Here is a 22,448-nt window from a genome sequence, read left to right as displayed (position 1 = left end):
ACTGTTGGATTCTACTTAAAACTGTCAGACACTTCCTTTGCAGAATGATAACAAGGTTGTACCAGCACATCCTAGCCTTGGCTTTTGCCATAGATGAGATCAATGAAAACTCTGAAATCTTGCCCAATATCACTCTGGGATTTCATATCTATGACAGCTACAGTGTTGCAAGGACAACCTACCGCAATACTTTGGGCCTGCTCTTTCAGTCATCAAGATTCATCCCCAACTACAACTGTGGCTCCAAGAAAAATTTAATTGGAGCCGTTGGTGGACTTTACTCCGATATCTCCTCATATATGGCAAACACCTTAGGTCTTTTCAAGATTCCACAGGTAAGAACTGTCCATAGGAGGAAATCTAAGAATTTTTCTATTTTGGAGTATATCAGATGGCACAAATATTTCAGCCTTACCAAATATTTTTTTTTTCTTTCTCAAAAAAATAAAAAATAAATTGAATTATCTTCTGTAGAAGTGGGACAAAATACACAGTTTTTCTTTAAACAGTTTAAAGACTGGAAAGTACATTTATAATTCAATCCAAGCAGCCATCAGGATTTCTATCTTTAAAAAAAAGTTACTTAGAAATTAATTTCTAAGTGAGTACATAATATGAATTTCAAATAATCCTATTTCATGCCTAAAGTAACTGGATTCTATTTTTCAAGTTTTCCTATGGCTCATTTGAACCAGGAAAGAAGGACAAGTCCAAATTGCCTTCCTTTTATCGCATGGTCCCCAATGAAGCCCTTCAGTACTGGGGAATTGTCCAGTTATGTCTGCATTTTGGATGGAAATGGGTTGGCCTCCTTGCTATGGATAATGAAGCTGGAGAACATTTCTTACAGATCTTGGAACCCATGCTGTCCCAAAATGGAATTTGTTCAGCCTTCACTGAAAGGGGTAAAGAGATAATTCATGCTGGGACAATAACAGAATATCTCAAAGAAGTTGTGAACAATATACCAGTGTTCCTGGAGAGCAAAGCCAATGCAATTGTTTTCTATGGGGACATTCCAAATATTGTATTATTGACAACCAATATGTGTGTTATAAATATGATTCCTCTGGTCATTCCTGGATTTAAACCCCCTGAAGGTAAACTGTGGAATATGACAGCCCAGATTGATTTTACAAGCAACATCTATTACAAGATATTTAATATTCAGCCATTTCGTGATGCTCTCTTCCATGGTGCTCTTTCCTTCTCAATTCATTCCAATCAGCCTCCTGGATTCACAGACTTTCTTCAGAATATAGACCCTCTGGAGGATAAAAATAATGGCTTTATGGAGATGTTCTGGGAGCATGCATTTGGCTGTTCGTTCCCAAAACTTGGTGTGCCTCCAAGGAGTAGAAGACAATGTACCGGAGAGGAGGAGCTGGAGAGCCTCCCTGCACCTGTTTTTGAAATGAGCATGACAGGCCACAGCTATAGTATCTATAATGCTGTCTATACTGTGGCACATGCCTTGCATCTCTTGCCTTCCCCCAGAGCCAGATATGAAGAAAGAGGGAATGGAAAAAGACTGCACATGGAGCCCTGGCAGGTAATCCTGTCAATCCAATGTTACCATTTTACTGTGAGTCCTCAGGTTCCTGAAAGGTGATAGCTGACTGGTTGCACTCCCCAAGTTCCCCTGTTTTTTTTCTGTGCATTTTCTCTGCATTTCCTCATTTCTCTGTGCATTTCTCTGCATTTGGGGGCAGTTGCTGTGCCATTCAGATGCTGGGAGCAGCAGGTTTGCAGCCCTTTGTTCTGCAAAACATCATTTTTGTTTAGCTTTTGTCTTCTGTTTGAGTCTGAAACTTTGAATCAGAATTGAACTAGCTGCTTGGCTCATGTTCCTGCCAGTTCTCCTCCAGGAAGGAAAGACTTCGTCGGGTAAACCAGTGACTGTGTTAAAACCGAGCACTAAAAGTTCCAAGCTGACAAGAAGGAGTGCTGTCTTTGTTCCAGCAGCCCAAAGCCCATGTCGTGGGCTCTGAAATGGAAGGGAATCACTGAAGATGAGTGAAAATGTTGGATAACTGGGTAACCCTGAAAAGGCAGGAATAAGTCTAGCTAGAGATCATCAGTGCTTATGTTTTCTTTTGCCATTTGTAGTCCTTCCACAATGCATTCAGGCCTCTTCAGCCTACAAAAGAGGTACATGAGGGGGGCAAGATTGAGGGTGCAATCCTAACCAACTTTCCAGCATTGGCATAGCTGTGCTGGTGGGGCATGTGCTGCATCCTGCAGATGGGGAGCACTTACGGAGGCCTCCTCAAGGAACGGCAATGTTTGATCCCTTACCTCAAAGTTGTATTACCCTTATGTCGGTGCTGGAAAGTGAGTTAGGATTGCTCCCAGAGACATACAAAATTATGCCTGGGAAGGACAGAGTGGATAGAGAGATGCTCTTTTCCCTCTCACATAACACCAGAACCAGGGAACATCTGCTAAATTTGAGTGTTGGGAGAGTTAGGACAGACAAAAGTAAATACTTCTTCACTCAATGTGTAGTTAATCTGTGCAACTCCTTGCCACAGTATGTGGTGACAGCATCTGGCCTAGATGCCTTTGAAAGGGAATTGGACAAATTTCAGGAGGAAAAATCTTTACTCAGCCTGTGGTCGGTCTGTGGAACTCCTTGCCACAGGATGTGGTGATGGCGTCTGGCCTGGACGCCTTTAAAAGGGGATTGGACAAGTTTCTGGAGGAAAAATCCATCACGGGTTACAAGCCATGATGTGTATGTGCAATCTCCTGATTTTAGAAATGGGTTATGTAAGAATGCCAGATGCAAGGGAGGGCACCAGGATTCAGGTCTCTTGCTGTTTTGTGAGCTCCCTGGGCATTTGGTGGGCCACTGTGAGACACAGGAAGCTGAACTAGATGGGCCTATGGCCTGATCCAGCGGGGCTGTTCTTATGTCCTCAGATTTAACTTCCAGCTGGTCCTTTTAACATGCAACACAAATGCCTCAGCACCATCTGCTGGCATAACTTGTAAGTGCAGTTGGGAATACCCTTTTGCCAAGTTTATTTCCTCTTTATCTACCTTTATCGACCATTTCATTTTTCGCTTTTTGGTTAGACTTTTAGTAATTTGTTTACAATATACATGAACATTGAGTCTTCGCAGTCTGTGGAATGGGAAACACCATGGATTGTCACATCTACTTCCTCTGCAAGTGCTAGTATGAGAATGATTTTGATAGAAAACACAGAGGTTCAATTTTTTTTTTTTTTCAAAGTGGGGGCTTTGCACAGCTAGCCCCTCTCTCTAGCCTGATCTCCTGGCTGGTGGCAGAGGTGACATTGTACCAAAGCTTTTCTGCATTCTGCTGAGTGTCCAAGCAGGGGAAAGAGGGGGGCAGGAAAGGCATGAGTGTGCTAACCACTAGGCCCTACTGCCCTGGATCAGCCCATAGATGCTGAGAACCCCTCCCTCTACCATGTCACGTGGTTCTTTTCAGAAGTTCTCCCAATCAGCATCATAACCAACTCATGCAATTAATTGGCATAGAATCTGGCTATGATCTTTCCTTTACATGGTCCCTAAAGAAGCTATGGTCGAGTATAACTTGTCAAAGAATAATCTATCAAACCCTTTTCACTCTAAGAAGGAAATTCATATAGGGAATTCCATTTAGAACAGCTTACTAGGAATATAATTGTTGGTTTTAAACCTGATGCTTTCATGCCTCTTTCCACCCAGCTCCACTCACCTCTTCTGAGGCTCTCGTTCAACAACAGTTGTGGAGATGAAATTAAATTCAATGAACATGGAGAATTAGCAGCTGGATTTGATATTACAAACTTGATCACTTTCAGGAATGACTCCTATGTCAGAGTCAAAGTGGGGAGTTTGAATCTTCAGGCTGATTCAGGCATTACATTTGCCATTGATGTGGATGGAATTGAGTGGCCTGACCATTTTATTCAGGTTGGGAAATCTTGTTTTTTGCAAGATAAATATTTCCTGTCAAAATTTGAAATTTTGTTTGACTATGTGCAGAAAGACACAGGTAGGTGGAAGTGGGTGTCTGGGGATCCAGTTCCTACTCACCTGTACATTTCCCTGCAGTCCTTAGAGGTATATTTAGTCCAATCTTATCATTTCCACCACCACCTCCATGGATGCACCAGCACCAAAACAACAACCACTGCATCCTAAGGTGGGGGTCAGTTGCAGAGGTCTTCCCTAGGTAAGGGAACAATAGTTCCTTTACGCAGAGGTAAATATCCACAGCACAGAGAGGTATATTCAGCCCTTCAACATCTATTTTGCTGTCACAATTCTGTACTGACCTGTGTGCAGGATCAGGTCCAGGAAGGAGATTAAGATATCCAGTGGGACCAAATCTTCCCATCTCCTGCCCGTTCCACCCCTCCGCCCTCCTCCAGTTGTCCTCTTTCCTTCCCCTCCTGCCTCTCCTGATGTTTTGCTACTTGCACTGACTACTTAGTGGCAGTCAGTGCCAGTGTAAGAAGAGAACCAACAATAGGAAATAAGCATAAGATTAGGCCCTGAGTTTTGGAAGTGTTCAGCTGAATACATGCTCCCAGAACAACTTGACAGCCCAAGACTCAAGCAGAAGCCTCGCCTTTTATTGTCAGCCCACTCATCCCTACCCACACTGTCACGTGAGCTGTCAGGGAGCCTTGCGTGATCCTTGAAAAGTTCCATGTGTGACTGCACCTTGCTTGTGCAGCACTTTGAACCCTGTGGAGAAAAGCCATCTCCTAGGAGCGAACAAGGTTGTTAAGTGACACAAAAGAAGGTTCCCCAGCCCCGCAATGCTCAAAAACAGCATGGTCAGATAAGTGGCCCAATCCTACTGGTCCTCTCCCCCGCCAGAATGCATATTCCGGTGACTCGGTGTGTTTTATGGGCACTGCAAATATCAAGCTACTGTAGCACACTGCCTAGCTGCCACTATAAGAAAGGAGAGACCAGACCCTCATGATGGTAGCCACCACAAGACCTCCAGCACTGGTAAGTTGGTACAGGGGTGGACAGTGCTCAGGAGTCAGTGGAACAAGGAGGCAAGTGGGCAGAATGGGGTGGAGACGCAAGCAAGGAGCAGAGCAGATCAAGGCCAGGAAAGGGGTGGTGTCAGCAGGAGCACTGCTGCCAAAATCTGATCCCCCTTCCTAGCCTTGATTCATCCTTCTGAGTCCACTCAGACCTGGAACTGGCAAAGGTCCAATGAGACTCAAGGGGCAGCAAAGGCCAGCTCAAGGAAACAACTGCTACCTCTCCTTCTTGACCTCAATACACCAGGGCTACATTTTGTTAATGCTAAAACTTCCTCGATTTAAGGACAGGTGCCGCCCTTGTCTCTCTGCAATGATAACTGCCCACCTGGTTCCAGCAGGAAAAGGAAGGAAGGGGAGAAATTTTGCTGCTATGATTGTGCTCCGTGTCCAGAAGGGAAGATCTCAGATCAAATCGGTAAGCTGTGTATAGTTCAGAAATTTGAATTGGATAAATCCTCTCTAACCCCTCTCCCCCACCCCTCTGGAGCAGCCTTCCACTGGAGCACACCCTGCATCCCAAAAGGGGAAGTCCCAGATGTCTCAGCGAGATTCTTGGTTCCCTTGTCCCAGGGGTACATTGCCATGATGGACAATTTTGCTGGGGCAGGTCCGAGCAGACTTGGCAAGCTGGATTCATTGCAGACCTGGCCCCTGTGCTGCCCTGGGACCACAACATGCCACCCCCTGCAACACGCTGCCCCCCCGGGGATACTTGCACACCCTATGAAGCCTCACGCAATGTTCCTAGGTGCTCTGAAAGCATTCTGGGTCCTCAGGAGCACCATTAAACAGGGCACTCCAGAGAACTCAGAAGGCTTCTGGAGCACCCTTGAATGCAGCATGGGGCTTCTGCCTGCCCCCAGAATGGCTCTGAGGGGCAGGTGGCAGCAGCAGTGCTGCAGCAGGCACAGCGGTTCCACCCCCACAGGGCCCACAGGCATGGCACCTGGGGCTTTTGCCCCCCCGACCCTCTCCAGGACTGCCACTGGGTGGATTGAGGCCGGGAAAAAGGATAGGATATCAGCAAAGATGCGGCAGCTGATAATGCCCCCTTCCCATCCTTGACACACATTCCATCACACCCCAATCTCTACCCTGTTCCTCCCACCCCCCTACCCATTCTTCCCACCAACCACCACCCTTCCAGCAGCACAGCAGGCCCATCAGATTGGGCTACTAGTGTGTTAATAGCACTGACACTCTTGGAAGAACAGATAGTCATTCCTGGTTACAATTATAGTAGCTTGAAGGTGGTATGTGTTCTTTTTCCAGACATGGATTACTGTATTCCTTGCATGGAAGATCATTACCCAAACAAGCACCAAGATGGATGCATTCCCAAGACACCAACCTTTTTATCTTATGCAGAACCCCTGGGCATGACTTTAGCTGCCTTGGCTCTTTTCTTTGCTGTGATCACAGCTGTGGTGCTGGGAATCTTCATTCAGCAAAGGGACACTCCCATCGTCAAAGCCAACAACCGCATCCTCACCTATGTCCTCCTCATCTCCCTCCTTCTTTGCTTCCTCTGCTCATTGCTCTTCATCGGAAAGTCTACAAACACAACCTGCCTTGTTCGGCAAACAGCCTTTGGCCTCATCTTCTCTGTTGCTGTTTCATCTATCTTGGCCAAAACCATCACAGTGGTGGTGGCATTCATGGCCTCCAAGCCTGGAAACATTTTCCGGAAATGGGTGGGGAAAAGATTGGCACACTTTATTGTCTTATCCTGCACTCTTTTTCAAGTAGGCATTTGTGCTGCTTGGTTGGGTGTTTCTCCTCCATTCCCTGAGCTGGACATGCACTCACAGATTAGAGAAGTTGTAGTGGAATGTAATGAAGGTTCGGCCACCATGTTTTACTTTGTCCTGGGCTACATGGGCTTTCTGGCCTCTGTCAGCTTCAGTGTGGCTTTTCTAGCTAGGAAACTGCCAGACAGTTTCAATGAAGCCAAATTCATTACCTTCAGCATGCTGGTCTTTTGCAGTGTTTGGGTGTCCTTTGTGCCAACCTACCTGAGCACAAGGGGAAAAGCCATGGTGGCTGTGGAGATCTTCTCCATCTTGGCTTCCAGTGCTGGGCTACTAGGCTGCATCTTTTCTCCCAAATGCTACATCATTATCCTGCGGCCTGATCTGAACAAACGAGAACAGTTAATAAGAAGACAACAATGAGGTATCTAATAATCAGTCTTTTTCCTTCTGTGTCCTGTCTCTGACATATGGAAAGAGCTGGTGTTCTGTCCAAAGGTGAAGCCTGGGATGATTATACATAAGAATCTAATCTACGCAACCCCCCCCCTTCCAACAAAATGACTGTGATGTGTACCTAGAATAAAAACACTCAGTTTAAACATTGTGAAAATGTACTTATGCAATAGGTTGCATTTTTCTTGGTTTCCTGGCAGAAGCTCAGGGTGAAATTTTGGAATAACAAGAGCTGAACCCAGAGTATCCTATTTTATTGTTAACTTAAAACTATTAAAATAACAATGTTTTACTTTGAATTATTTTATTCATAATTGTCTTGAAGTCAGGAAGAGTGGCTTCAGCATAGAAAGGGGGTATGAGTCCCATGGCTTATCACGTCTCAGTGGCTTCCCATCTAGTCCCTGGCATAATACTATCAAACAGTTACAGTGCACTGTATAATATTGAAAATTGTGCATCTACATTTTCTCATTTATCCATATTATAACAATTCATTGATGAAGATCAGGATAATTACTATCTAATTGCAGAGTCTGAGCCTGAAAGTTAAAAGAAATGGTCCTTTCAAAGGTCAACTACCGAGTTCAGTGGTGATGGAAGAATTTTAACTCTGCCCTTCCCCCAATTGGACTAACAGAGGATTCCTTTAGAGCAGGAGGTGGGTAAACCCGTGCCTGTGTGCCATTTGTGGCACTTGGGGACCCCAAATCCGGCCCACAGGGAGACCCCAGTCCCAATGAGCCTCTGGTCCACGTTGGCCCATGCTGGCCTGCGACTGCTGGTCACAAATGCCAGACACAAGCTGTGGGCCAAATTAGAGCAAAGCCTTTTATAGTCTCCATGTGTTTTTTGCTTTTCCCTGGGCCTGATTTTAAATGCCCTCGCATTGCCTCTGAACAACTAATGTCTCCATGCGTTTCTGGCTTGGTCTGTATGTTTTCACTGTGCAAGAGATGTGTGTGGCAAACAGTGCATAGTTCTCATGTGGTTCCACATGCCTTTGGGCACAATCCTAACCAATTCTACTCAGAAGTTAATCCTATTTTGTTCAATGGGGCTTACTCTCAGGAAAGTGTGGTTAGGAGTACAGCCTGTATTATAGTTCTCATGTGTATTATAAATAAGCTCAATCAAATTCATTCATTCATATAAGTTCCGTGTCTAATGTATTCATTTATGAAAATGTATGTAAATTTATTCAAATTTGAATTGTAAATTAATTCTTTTTTCCCATGCAGTGTCAGAGACATGATGTGGCCCTCCTGTCAGAATGTTTGCCTACCCCTGCTTTAGAGCTAAACAGGTTTTATCAAGCAACAGCACACAATGCCTGTGCTTGATAACATCTGTTTTGCTCTAAAGCAGGTGTGGGCTAACATTGCCTGCACTTGTGGCATCGGCCACTAGATACAGTAGTATGTTAAACCAAGTGCACTCCTAAATCAGAAAATTAGCATCATCGTATTTCGGCTCACACTAAAATGGAAAGTGTCCTGCGTGTACCAAAACTTGCTTCTGCAGCAGCTGCAGTCCCGCAGCTGTGTCTCTGAGCTCCTGTACACGTCTTCGTGGTAAGCACATCCACAAACCAAAGAGCTACCGTAGCAGGCCGGTTTCCCCCCAGATTTGACACTGTGTTAAGGAGTGTCGTGTATGCGTTCCTGGGCCTGGTGTGTATGACTTTCAGCAGTAGCCACAGTAGTGCCCCCAGCAGGGCCTCTGAGAGAAATTTTATCAAGGGGTACAAAGTTTCTTTGGGGCCCCTTCCCAAAGAGGAAGGGGGTGAAACCAAGTCAGGGGTGGCAATGGGGTGGGTAGAATGGGGGCAAACCAGGGGGAAAGTGGCAAAAGCCAGAACAGGAGCCAAGGTCTACCAATCTTCCAATAGGTCTACCTGCCTGCCCGGCATTGACAGCATCCCACATGGGCAGTGAGTCTGGGTGAGTCTGGGTCCCCTCCTTTGGCTCCTGGGCCCCCTTTCTGACCCTGGGCCTGGGTATAAATTACCCCCTTAACCCCCCCCCCCTCCTTGGCCCTGGCCCCCAGCATCACATGCAGGCAGTAAAGTCTGGTGATATCAGAAAATGTAAGATACTAGGAAATTTCTGGCTCCCCTCCTTAGGCTCTTGAACCCCTTTCTCACCCTGGGTCTGAGTACAAATTACCCCCTTTACCCCCCCCCCCATCATGGACCCTGACAGCAGGGCATGATTTTGGCTGCAATCCTATGTCCACTTTCCTGGGAGTAAGCTTCATTGAATATAACAGAACTTACTTCTGAGTAGACATGTATAGGACTGCAACTTTCATTTGGTTTTAGAAACTAATTTAGGTTCCAGACTGTGATGGGGTTGTTTTTTTTTGGGGGGGGGCGCTAACCATCACTGACACTTTATAGGCTTTTTTCTGTTCTTTTCTAATTGAAGGAGAAGAGGTTAAGGCTGCAATCCTAACCACACTTTCCAGAGAGTAAGCTCCATTGAACAAAATAGGACTTACCATAGATACTCGCCTATAGTACGTGAAATTTTTGCCAAGTAATCAAGCTCAAATGATCACTTCACCTTATCTCCGGGTCAATCAGAGGGCAAAGCCTTTCGACTCTGAAAAGTTTCATTTCTCAAGCGGCAGACAGGCACCAAGTTTCTCAAGCAGCAGGCCAGCACAGCTCCTTAGAAGCAATTTGTTAACCTTTTATTCTCCTTCCTTCTGCTGCAGCCTGGTTCTGCTTGGCAAATGCTTGCAAAGCAGGTATGTTTTTTGAAACACCAGAATGGGAATCCTCCTTTCCATTTGAAGCAGGCTACAATTCAATGCACCCTTACTTAAGAATAACACCCATGGAAAGCAGTGGATCTACTTCTCAGTAAAAAGGGTTGCAAATATATGCAGCTCCATCTCTCTGCTGTGAATTGAATTGCACACTCCCAGTTATGTGTTATGGGTTGTATGTTGTACATAGAGTTTCTGGCTTAACACACCAGACACCTTAAAGGTGGATTTGATTCATGGATCTCCTGCAGTGGTTCCCAACCTTTTTCACTTGCATATCCCTTGGCAGCCCATTTCCATAAATTGTACCCTTCATATTAACAAAATGTTCGTAATTAATAATACAAGCCTACATCTCCTCCATATGAAAGCCCAGACTTCATGTATTCATCACATATTTTCTCTTTTCATCTATTTGAAGAACAGAAGACTCTGCCTTTGCACTGTTTTGCACCAGAAGTGTGCTGAGAAATTCTGGGTGATTGATCACTTTCCATATTATGTTTCAGCTTTTTTACTGTGCTGGTTTTCAATCACTGGTTCATAAATGAATTGATGACCAAAAATTAGCTATTGGTGGGGCTTTCACAGCCAACTAGCTACCTCCCTTCCTGCCTTGCTGGTCCCTGCAAGGCATTCCTGTCTTGCAAGGCATTCTGGAGCATGACCTGCCTTTTTCTACCATTATTCCATTCTTTTTCAAGTACCCTTAAAGGTCCTGTTGAGTGTCCCTGGGAGTACATGAATACCAGGTTGGGAACCAGTGTTTTACTGGTATGTTGTTTACAGTGCACTTACTCTGATAGCGCTTACAAAAAGGTGATGAAGACCAGAATTCAAAAAGAATAAAAATGTATCTTGTGATCTTTTACTATGTTTTTAATAAATTAGAGACTACAGTTCTTAGGTAACAATTAGTGGTGGGTTATTTTTCAGGATCTGGCCTTGAGTAAAATCAGACAAAACTATAGTCAGACACCCCCCTAAGTTTAACCTCCAACTTATCTGAGGGTCATAGAAAATTCCATGATTGTTGGCTCAAAACCTGCCCTCGGCTTATCTGTGGGATCGACTTTTAGGCGAGTATCTGCGGTGCTTCTGAGTGGGCCTGGTTAGGATTGTGCCCTAAATATATTTCCATTTCTTTTTCCAAAATGCACATTTCCTCACTGATTCCATTGTTTTGGGACAGTGTGCCTCACTCCAGCCTCACTACCCAGTGACTGCTCCACCATGAAGCTGCTGAAAGAAGCTGTGAGATCTGGCAAAAATGTTTTGCTTTTCCAGTCCTGCTACTGATGATGACACTAAGAGAGAAGAGTAACAGAAATTACAAATTCCTCTGTAATTAGCACAATTATTGGCATTGATTCCCAAGGCCAAAGCTCATGTGCTTTCCAAGCAGGCACTAGAAAAAATTTCAGTGAGCAGGTCTGAGAGGTTATTAAAACTGCACTGTATAATTGAACTGTCTAGCTCAGATCAGGGACCGCAGGCAGACAGAGCTCACTTGCTTTGATCCTTTCCTTGTCTAAATCAGGTTTCAAATTCCAGGAAAGGGCGTTCAAGTCTGGCTTTTCTAACACTGTTAAGAATAAGGACAGGGAAGCTTGTTCATCATCATGGAGGTGTCTCTGTTGTTGCTGCTGTTACTGGTGCTCCCTAAAACAGTGTGCAAAGCACATGCTGAAAAATGCACGGGAAATGTGCCCATTCACATTCCACATGAGTGGCACCAACCAGGTGAAATTTGCATTGGTGGGATTGCAACTCATATCTTTTATGCTTCAACTACATTTTTCTTCAGGAGACAACCTCGGGAGCAAATTCAAGATCATCCAGTGTAAGGAGTTGTCTCCCCTCTCCCATAAAGTGATATTCAGATCTATTTTAGGGATTGTGCATATTTGCATGAATACAGTAGCATAGCTAGAGGGGACAAAGCACTAAGTTTTGGAGGGAGCCTCATCACAGCATGCAGGCAGCCTCTCTGCCTCCCCTTTGGAGCCATTCCAGGCTGGGGAGTGAAACAGAAGCGAATGCCACTTGCATACCACAGTGAGGCTCCCTGCAAAACTTAGTGCTTTGCACCCCTTCTAGCTATACCACTGGATCTGATTGTTTGGGGGTGGGAAGAGCTATGCTATTTATATTCTTTTTTAAAGAAGGGAGGAATATAAACCATAAATTTAAAAAAATATGAAATGCTTAGAAGACATTTTAAAAAATCTATGTATACTCTGGCAACAGAACATTTTGGATTGTGATAAATTGGATTTCAACTCTCACGAACTGGCACATAAAATTTTATCTGTAACTTTTTGGTTGGATTCCAGTTCAAAGTTTTCCAAGGAAAACTTTATAAGCAGACCACCAAAGAGAGGTTCCAATTGTGGATGTTCTTGTGGAATGCAGTGAAATGTTCAGGATCCGTTCGGACTGGCCAAACTGCAAATCCAGAATAAGAACTTAGATGTGAAACTTTCTGTTACTTTTATTAATAGAGCCTATTTCATACTTTTATTAATAGAGCCTATTTCATTAATAGAGCCTCAGGCAAGAAGTGTTAGAGTTTATCCAATTTGGTTTCTGCTTTGGTTCACAAGCTTGTGAGATCTCACTATTTTAGGTACTCATTTTGCAATGGTTGTTAAAAGGATACAGTTAGTAAATTTTTGGTCTTTTTCAAGACAAATTCTTCTTGTGTGGCTACTCCCTTTCAGCTACTCCATTTGGTTCACTGCCTGCTTATATTAAAACAAGGGAAACTTGTGAAATCTGGTTCACTGATCTCCTGTGTCACATCTGGCTTGGTTCTAAAATATATGAAAATGTCACCCATTTAACCCATTCTAATCAGATAAATTTCAGTGTGTGTACATGCATTGCATGCACTGATATGTTTTAAATATTATTTAACTTGCAGATAGGGCTGTGCAGAAATATCTTTCATGTACACAAGAGCGCATATCAGCAGAGGATAACTATGACCTTTGTGTTCATTTTACTAACAACCACAGTAAACGTTTAGAGCCTGAGAGAACCAATGAGGTATTAAAATGAATGCAGGCACTGTTGGGTTCTCCCTCAAAACTGCCAGGTGTTTCATTTGCAGAGTGGTGACCAAGTTCTACCAGCAAATACTGGCTTTGGCATTTGCTATTGATGAGATCAATGAAAATTCTGAGATCTTGCCCAATATCTCTTTGGGATTCCATATCTATGATAGCTACGTTGATGCAAGGATGACCTACCGCAACACCCTGGACCTCCTCTTTCATTCATCAAGGTTCATCCCCAACTATAACTGTGGCTTCAAGAACAATTTACTTGGAGTCATTGGAGGACTTGACTCTGATACCTCCTCATCTATGGCAGACATTTTAGGTCTTTACAAGATTCCACAGGTAAGAACTGTGCATGGGATCTGTTCCAGTCCATGACTCTGGCCAGAGCTGGAGGTTCTTTTTAGTTTCTGAGGAAGAAGTGAGTCCAGTCCAAAGTTGTCATAAAAAGAGCATTATTTGTCTAAAATCTAACAGCATAGAGAAGGGGTGTCAAACATAATGCCCATGGTCCAAATTTGACCCCCAGAAACAATTTATCTGCTCCCCCCATTATAATTGGGCTCTCTCAGCATGATAATTGGGCTCTCTTGAAGATATGATCTCTTTTGATATGATATGAGAGATCATATGATATGATCTCTCTCATATCTCTTGAAGATATGATCATGATTTGCACATTTTCTCTTCTATCATTTGAAGCTAATGAGTTTCTATCTGAGAACAAAGTGCTTATTTCTGGTCAACATCTGCTTAATGATCTCACTTCTGTCCCTCAGCAGGCACCATGAAAGCTAACTTCAGCCCTCTGTATGAAATGAGTTTGACATCCTTGCCCTGTATTGCCTTGCCTTGCCCTTACAGCATTCCTAGGGGACTCATGGGGTGATGTGACCTTCTGGGTGTCCATCAGCATGGCCTGGGGGCAACGAACTAAGTCTTTCCTGAGATTGTGTAGACTAGGCTAAGGGTTTTTAAAAATAGCACAATTAGAGAGAACAGTCTAATTGACAACAAAGTGACATATGTTGCTGAAAATATAAACTATGCATGACTATTTCCCGGGTTCTCATCATTAAGAGGCATCTTATAAAACAAGTGCAGTGAATAAAGATCTGAGAGAGCACTATATAATGGACAAGCTACTGGTGAGGTCATTTGCTTTAGGGCCCAACATCTCAGTTTCTCACAGGAAGGTTAGGCCATCTTCTCATGGGATGAATAGAGGAATTTCCAGTGAGAAAGTAGACAACTTTCAGAAAATGGAAGACACAGAGAGAAGATGGCTGTCAGGCTCCAGGATTCATGAGCACTTTTCCTAACCTCACATCACAATGCTTCTGATTTCTGCACCCCCAATGGTGTATATGTTTTGAACAGCACGTACACACGCATGCATACGCACGCACACACGCACGCACGCACGCACGCACACAAAATACAGAGATTATCTTTAAATAGTTTCAAAGACCAGAAAATTCATTTATATTTTTTTTATTCTAAGTAGCCATGAGGATTCCATGCAGCAAAATTATGAAATAAAAAATCATTTCATAAATAAGTACAAAACATGACTATCACTTTGAATTGAGAGAATTTCAAATTCTTCCCTGTCTAATGTAACTAAATGATTGTTTCCAAGTTTTCCTATGGCTCATTTGAACCAGGAAAGAACGACAATTCCAAATTGCCTTCCTTTTATCGCATGGTCCCCAATGAAGCCCTGCAGTACTGGGGAATTGTCCAGTTATGTCTGCATTTTGGATGGAAATGGGTCGGCCTCCTCGCTATGGATAATGAAGCTGGAGAACACTTCTTACAGGTCTTGGAACCCATGCTGTCCCAAAATGGAATTTGTTCAGCCTTCACTGAAAGACATAAAGGCCAACTCCATCTCATGATGGTAAATGAACTAATCAGTGAAATAATGAAAGATATGTCTGTGCTCCTGGAGAACAAAGCCAATACAATTGTTTTCTATGGGGGAATGTCAAACATTTTAGCATTAACGACCAAATTATGGTTCTCAAGAAATGTGATTCCTCAGATCATTCCTGGATATGAAATCCCTGCTGGGAAAGTGTGGATTATGACTGTCCAGACTGATTTTGTAAGCAACGCCTATTTCAAGATGTTGAATATACAACCATTCCATGATGGCGTGTTCCATGGGGCTCTCTTCTTCTCAGTTCACTCAAATGAGCCTCTTGGATTCACAGAATTTCTTCAGAATATAGACCCTTTGGAAGAGAAAAACAATGGCTTTGTGAAGATTTTCTGGGAGCATGCATTCAGCTGTTCGTTCCCAAAACTTGGTGTGCCTCCAAGGAGTAGAAGACAATGTACCGGAGAGGAGGATCTGGAGAGCCTCCCTGCACCTGTTTTTGAAATGAGCATGACTGGCTATAGCTACGGTATCTATAATGCCATCTATGCTGTGGCACATGCCTTTTATCTCATGTATTCCTCTAGAAGCAGACTGAACATGGAACCCTGGCTGGTAATGTTTCATCACTGACAGTGCACTATTACTTTAATTTCAGTAGCAAACATACCATACCATGATACAGGTTGGGCATCCCTTATTTGAAGTGCTTGGGACCAGAAGTATTTCGAATATTGGATTTGTCCATATTTTGGCATATTTGCATATACATAATAAGACATAGAGATCTTGGAGATGGTGCCCAAGTCTAAACAAAAAAAAATTCATTTGTGTTTCATATATCCCTTATACACATAGCCTGAAAGTAATTTTATACATTTTTTAAAAAATATTAAATTTTGTGCATAGAACAAGGTTTGTGCACGAAACACAGTCTGTGATTTTATTTCTTTAGGCAAAAAAGTTTTCAAAAAGTCATTTTGGCACTCAAAAAAGTCCTGAATATCCCATATTTTGGAATACTGGATAAGAGATATTCAACCTGTAACGTGAAGATGTCAGCATGCCATCGGCTACCAGATCAATACAGGACATGGCCACCCATCTCCTTTCTTAGTTATCTCCCCAAGCTCCTTTGATCAATGCATCAAAAACTCCACTTTATTAACACCTTCAGTGCTCTTTCATGGATCCTCTCAAAAGTTCAAAAAATTCTGTGAGAGCCAGAGTGCTGTAGTGGTTTCAGAGGTGGATTTAAACCTGGAAGATCCAGATTCAAATCCCCCTTCAGCCATGATGTTTCCAGGGTGACCTTGGGCCAGTCACTTTCTCTCAGCCTCACCTATCTCACAGGGTTGTTGTGAAGACAAAAGGAGGGGAGCAGTTGTGTACACGACCCTAAGCTCTTTGAACGAAGAGTGGTATAAAAATGTGAAAAAGTTCTTCTGATCAGTGTACTAATCAATTGGTACAATGATAGAGATCAATGTTTTGCCATATTCTCTGTGTATATCATTCCTAAAGGAGCTGTGGCCCAACGTAACATATGGAGGAATCATATTTCTAACCTCTTCCTCTCTCAGAACAAAAGGAATTTAAATCCATCCAGGAAATGTATTTTTCATCGTTTGGGGAGCATTATCACAGGCTATAGTTCTGACTATATTCCCATTGCTTTTTTGGCTCTTTCCATCAGCTTCACTCATTTCTTCTGAGGGTCTCATTCAATAACAGTTGTGGAGATGAGATTAAGTTCAACAAGCATGGAGAATTAGCAGCTGGATTTGATATTACAAACTTGATCACATTCCTGAATGACTCCTATGTTAGGGTCAATGTGGGGAGATTGGATCCTGAAACTGCTTCCGGTGGAAAATTCACCATTAATGAGGACAGAATTGAGTGGCATGAAGATTTCACTCAGGTAGAGTAAAGATTGTTTGGGGGAAGATGTATATTACCTGACAAAACCTAAATTTCTTTAATATGTGTAGAGAGACACAGTTACAGACCTTGGGTGTTTGCTGTGCGAGCACAATTCAGGCAAATAACATGTCAAGAGAAGGCCACACTTTTTCTTGTCAACACAAACACCCTCTCCATGTTTTCAGGTTAGCTGGGAATCCGCTTTAGCTGATCCTTAGAAAATTCCATGGGTCTCTACATCTTGCTTACACAGCACATTTTACCGTATAGACAACCATCTCCTAGGAGCAGCCTTACTTTGAGCAGACAAAGTTGTTAGGTGTGCTAATAAATGGTCTCCAACCCTAGCTCTCTTCTCCAACTTCCTGGCCAGATTTATGGTCCCATCCTAACTAGGCTTTAAGGCAGTGGAACCAAGATTTACTATTGCAAGTGGTCATATTGTAGCACACACAGTGCACTGCTGTTGACCATTTAGAACTGGTGGTGATGTTGGTGGCCAGCTTCCACAGTGAGTTACACGCAGAACTACAGATAAGCTGGCAAGGGGACCAGCAGTGGGAAGAACGTGGCAGGTAGGTATGGGTAATGTATGGGTGAGGTTGGGCACGATGCCATGGGCAATCACATCTAATACCTTACGTACCCGGTTAAGGGACATTGAAAAATAAGAGCTTTTACCTGAGGCCAAAAGAAACCTGCTCCCCACTTCACTTTGGCTTATCCTGGGCAGCTGATTTGGGCAGCAATTATTTAAATTTTCTAACAAAACCGCAGGAGCACTGAGTGTTTTCCCTATCCAGATTCAACGCTTTCCCCTCGAATGAGATGAAAGCCAGGTTCAATGCTCAACAATCCAAAGTATGTTCTTATAATTCAGGTTCTATTGAGACACTCCCTCACATTCTATTAAACTGTGATTACTATTCTGATCTAAGGAGCCAGTGTTTATACCCTTTTTCAAAGTCTTAGTGGATCTGACAATGACATGGTTAGACATTTACTAACCAGCAGAAACGAGAGTTTAACGACTATCATGGCAAAGTACTTTTATTGTATATATTCAAGAATTGTCTCAAGAAGTTGAGTCTAATGCACATGGTAAATTCTCTGTTTAACATCCTGGTTTTATTGATAATGCCAATAAAGGCTTTGATTTGATTTGTATGGGTGAGGAGGGGGCAGGTGGGATTTGGGATGGGAGGGAGTGGGTGGATACCAGCTGCAGCTGGTTATTATTCACATAGGGAGACCACAAGTATGTCCGAGCATGGAAACTTTAATTGTCTTCCATTTGTGTTTATGACATTATGTCTCCATCCCATAGAATGTGTCATGCATGAGCTTAAAAAAAATAATATTCTGCACTATTCATCACCCCTCTTGTTAACTGGAACATCATCTGTACAGCAAAACTTTCCCAAACATCTTCAGTGTTAAGTCTTCCTCTTATTTAAGGACAGGTGCCACCCTTGTCTGTCTGCAGTGACCAATGCCAGCCTGGTTCCAGCAAGAAATGGAAGGAGGGGGAGAAATTTTGCTGCTATGATTGTGCTCCGTGTGCACAAGGGTTGGTCTCAAACCGAAGAGGTAAGGCATTAAGAAATAAACATCTCATTATGTTAGTCTGCCATAAAACTGGACGCCTTTAAAAGGGGATTGGACAAGTTTCTGGAGGGAAAATCCATTATGGGTTACAAGCCATGATGTGTATGTGCAACCTCCTGATTTTAGAAATGGGCTATGTCAGATTCAAGGGAGGGCACCAGGATGCAGGTCTTGTGTTATCTGGTGTGCTCCCTGGGGCATTTGGGGGGCCACTGTGAGATACAGGAAGCTGGACTAGATGGGCCTATGGCCTGATCCAGTGGGGCTGTTCTTATGTTCTTATGCCAGGAGCACCAGTGTCCTTGGAAGAACTTTTGAAACTTAACTATAAAAAAAAATCTCACCCACATTCTGGCTGAAATCCTATACACATTTACCTGAGAATAATGGCCCAATCTTAAATGGTCATCATCAAGTGACTCTTCCGCTAATGTGACTGCCATAAAGCAGTCAGTACCAGTTGTAAAAGGTGCTCTGTCAGAGTAGTGTGTTGTTGGCGTGCTGGGGGGGGGGTGGAGGCTAGAGCCTTCTCACCCATGGCAGCAGATCTGGAGCTCCTCATCGATAACAATAAGATGGCAGGGAAGGAAGGAGAGGTGAGGGAAGGGCAGAATGGGGCAGGAGGGAGAACAACACGGAGTGGGGGAAGGGGGAGGGTAGATTGGGTCTGGAAAAGGGGTGCAAGCAGTTCTGGAATCCTAATCTCCTTCCTGGACCTGGTCCCACCGCATGGGTCAAAGCAGATCTGAGTCAGCTGTTTAGCTAGTGCAGGGCTGAGTAGACCGCCCCCCCAGCACCGTGGAGGCTAACCCCCACATAAGGGAATGATTGTTCCCTTTCACAGAGCTACAACTCCCGCCCCCCAGGATGCAGCAGTAGCCATTTCAACACCACTGCATCAGCGGGGGGGGGGGGGGGGAGAAAGAATAGGATTGGGCTATGTCCTATTTAACTCTGTGGGACTTACCCTTGAGTAGGCATGTTTAGGATTGTGCTGTAAGTCCAACAATACTTGGAGAAAAAAGTCCAAGTCAGTCTCTGAGTAAAAGGATTGGTAACCACCACGTTTCAGTGTAAAATGCCAAACTCATGGGAAAGATCTGGGATTTCTTAAGTCCCCAAACCTGTGAAAAACATGGATCCTTTCAATCATGTAGGCCTTGCTCTTTGTCTGATATCCTACCTGAATCAAAATTTGGATTTCAGCTCTGGCTCGTTGGCTTGGAAAAAGGATTCTTCCATAAATACATCACTGAAGATCAAAGTGTCTTAACTTTTCTAACAGTCCAATTCTATTGGTCTGCTCTGCCGAAGGACACTTGTTCTGCTGGTGTCAGCTGCGTAAAAGCAACCATAAAGTGTGTCCTGCTGGCATGCCAGCAGGAAGGCCAGAACCTTCCCACATGTGCCAGCAGGTCTACTGAGAAGTAAGCCAAAACAGGGAGTTGGAGGGAGATGGGACTGGCGTTGAACAAGGCAGTGGTGGGTGAAGCGGGAATGGGGTGTACAGAACGGGGCAGTGATGGAGCAGGGGAGGAGGGCAGATCAGACCCAGGATTAGGGTGGGTTTGGCAGCAACATCCCACATGGAATCTTGACCAACCCCCTCCCCAGGCCTGATGTGCCTTCCCAGGTCAATGTGGACTTGTGCCAGTGATTGAGCTGGTGCAGGTCTGAGTTGACGCATAGCAGGTGCTGGGCCCTGCCGCCAGGTAAGGGGACCAATGTCCACTTACCCCAAGGAGACCTCCAGTAGCCAAAACTCCCTTACAGGATGCAGCAGAAACTGCGCTGTTGCTGCTGCATTGCCAAGCAGAGATTTGAATAAGATTGTATAAATAAACTTCAGTAGCATCAGCCACTATATTCTAGCTGCTGCTGAAAGCTCCTTTGATAACTTAACATTGGAGCCTTTTAACATGGCAGGAGTTATGAAGTGGTTCTCATCTTCATCTGAAACAGGGCACATATGCCCTTAGGCAAATTTCTCAGTTTGCTACTATTGTAGGAGAGGTCCCAAAATTGTTCTCCAACCTGCCAACTCCCCCATTAACTATACCGCTGTTAGAGGCTAATGTACACAGTTCTTCTTTAAGGAGAAAGACTGCTGAGGGAAAAGGGCAAATACCTCACCAGAATTCTGCTGAGGAACATCCATCCTATCACCTATCACATCACATCCTATCAAATAATTCCCTTATTTCGCTGCATGAGATAATGGTTCAGTCCTATACGCCACATACAAGGCAGTTCTTGCTAAAAATATAGTACAGGTACAACCTAATTATCCACAGATTTTTTTACCTGCAGTTTTATCTCAACACGATGAGAAGAGCCCTTTAATTTAAAGGAAAAAAAGTTGTTTAAGAATAGCCTCATTAATGCAAGAAAGGGCAGCCGGCTGACAATCCATCAATCATTTTTTCTCCAGGCACTTAGAACAGCTTCACTCCAAGACAAGCCACCCCTCCCTTCCCCCGAACACGTGAAAGAAAAATGATCACTTTGCATTCAATCACTTTACTTCGATCTGGGTAAAGGGATGAATCAGGTCGGAGTGAAGCACCTGGAGAGAGACTGATTGATGGCTTGTCTGCCTAATGACTCCATCTTACATCACAAAGCCCGCAAGGCTGTTTTTAAATTGCCCAGCAAAGGGACGTTGTTTTTTAAATGGATTTGCTTTAATGTGATTTTTGCCATCCAGGTGAGTTCTATGAATGCAACCATTTCAAATAACAAGGCTCAACCTGTAGCAGTATGTGTTCCTTTTTCAGACATGGATTACTGTGTTCCTTGCAAGGAAGATCACTATCCAAACGAGCATCAAGATCAGTGCCTTCCAAAGAAACCAAGCTTCTTATCATATACAGAATGTCTGGGCATGACTTTAGCTGCCTTGGCTCTTTTCCTGGCTGCAATCACAGCTCTGGTGTTGGGAATCTTCATCAAGCAAAGGGACACTCCAATTGTCAAAGCCAACAACCGAAGCCTCACCTATGTTCTCCTAATTTCCCTCCTCCTTTGCTTCCTCTGCTCTTTGCTCTTCATTGGAGAGCCACAAGAAATGACCTGCCTCCTCCAACAAATGGTTTTTGGCATCACCTTCTCCACTGCGATTTCTTCTGTTTTAGCCAAAACCATCACAGTGGTTTCAGCATTCACGGCCTCCAACCCAGGACACATTTTCCGGAAATGGGTGGGGAAAAGATTGGCACATTCCATTGTGTTTTCATGTTCCCTTCTTCAAGTAGGCATCTGTGCCTTTTGGTTGGGTATTTCCCCTCCATTCCCAGAGCTGGACATGAACTCACTGTCTGAAGAAATCATAGTCAAGTGTAACGAAGGTTCAGCCTCCATGTTCTACTTTGTCCTGGGTTACATGGGTTTCCTGGCCTCTGTCAGCTTCAGTGTGGCTTTTCTAGCCAGGAAATTGCCAGACACCTTTAATGAAGCCAAGTTCATCACCTTCAGCATGCTGGTCTTTGGCAGTGTGTGGCTGTCCTTTGTGCCAACCTACTTGAGCACCAAAGGAAAATATATGGTGACTGTGGAGATCTTCTCCATCTTGGCCTCCAGTGCTGGCCTACTGGGCTGCATCTTTTCTCCCAAATGCTACATCATTATACTGCGGCCTGATTTGAACAAACGAGAACAGTTAAGACGAAGACAACGATGAGATATCCAATGATTATTCTGTTTTTTCCACTCTCAAGGGCCTGATTTATGGAAAGAGTCTGTGGTCTATCCAAAGGTGGAGCCTCAGATGATTCTGAATAAGAATCCCATCTACACCCCTCGCATATCTCCACCCAATGAAATGACTGTGATGTTTTCGTAGAAGGAAAACTCTGTTTTAAACATTGTGAAGATGTTAACCCCTGCTAATTGGGTAAGAGGCACTTTTTCAAGTGATTGCTCCTTTTTTTAGCAGGGGGAGAGTAACTGGCCC

The 22,448-nt window shown here is 43.8% G+C and overlaps 2 protein-coding genes across 2 annotated transcripts; both read left to right on the top strand.

The window, feature by feature from the left end:
• Positions 1-733: 733 nt before the first annotated feature.
• LOC136654433 (vomeronasal type-2 receptor 26-like) lies at positions 734-7,204 on the top strand. The gene is made up of 4 exons (XM_066631453.1): positions 734-1,552; positions 3,706-3,933; positions 5,319-5,445; positions 6,303-7,204. The coding sequence occupies exons 1-4, from the start codon at positions 734-736 to the stop codon at positions 7,202-7,204; spliced, it is 2,076 nt and encodes a 691-aa protein (XP_066487550.1).
• A 5,867-nt stretch (positions 7,205-13,071) lies between these two features.
• Positions 13,072-22,175, top strand: LOC136653691 (vomeronasal type-2 receptor 26-like). The gene is made up of 3 exons (XM_066630574.1): positions 13,072-13,419; positions 18,352-18,478; positions 21,274-22,175. Exons 1-3 carry the CDS (start codon positions 13,072-13,074, stop codon positions 22,173-22,175), a joined length of 1,377 nt encoding a protein of 458 aa, XP_066486671.1.
• Positions 22,176-22,448: the final 273 nt, after the last annotated feature.

Source organism: Tiliqua scincoides, chromosome 5 (assembly GCF_035046505.1).
Source record: "Tiliqua scincoides isolate rTilSci1 chromosome 5, rTilSci1.hap2, whole genome shotgun sequence".
NCBI lineage: Eukaryota > Metazoa > Chordata > Lepidosauria > Squamata > Scincidae > Tiliqua > Tiliqua scincoides.
The sequence above is the reverse complement of the archived record's forward strand: the minus strand, read 5'-3'. Positions and strand labels throughout refer to the sequence as shown.

What these genes read in the sequence shown, in the direction of transcription:
- LOC136653691 (XM_066630574.1), top strand. Translation starts at nt 13,072, where the DNA reads ATGAATGCAGGCACTGTTGGGTTCTCCCTCAAAACTGCCAGGTGTTTC. An exon ending in GTCTTTACAAGATTCCACAG is followed by an intron (nt 13,420 to 18,351) that starts GTAAGAACTGTG and finishes ATTTAAGGACAG; the next exon opens with GTGCCACCCTTGTCTGTCTG. An exon ending in GTTGGTCTCAAACCGAAGAG is followed by an intron (nt 18,479 to 21,273) that starts GTAAGGCATTAA and finishes TTCCTTTTTCAG; the next exon opens with ACATGGATTACTGTGTTCCT.
- LOC136654433 (XM_066631453.1), top strand. Translation starts at nt 734, where the DNA reads ATGGTCCCCAATGAAGCCCTTCAGTACTGGGGAATTGTCCAGTTATGT. An exon ending in TGCACATGGAGCCCTGGCAG is followed by an intron (nt 1,553 to 3,705) that starts GTAATCCTGTCA and finishes CTTTCCACCCAG; the next exon opens with CTCCACTCACCTCTTCTGAG. An exon ending in GGCCTGACCATTTTATTCAG is followed by an intron (nt 3,934 to 5,318) that starts GTTGGGAAATCT and finishes ATTTAAGGACAG; the next exon opens with GTGCCGCCCTTGTCTCTCTG.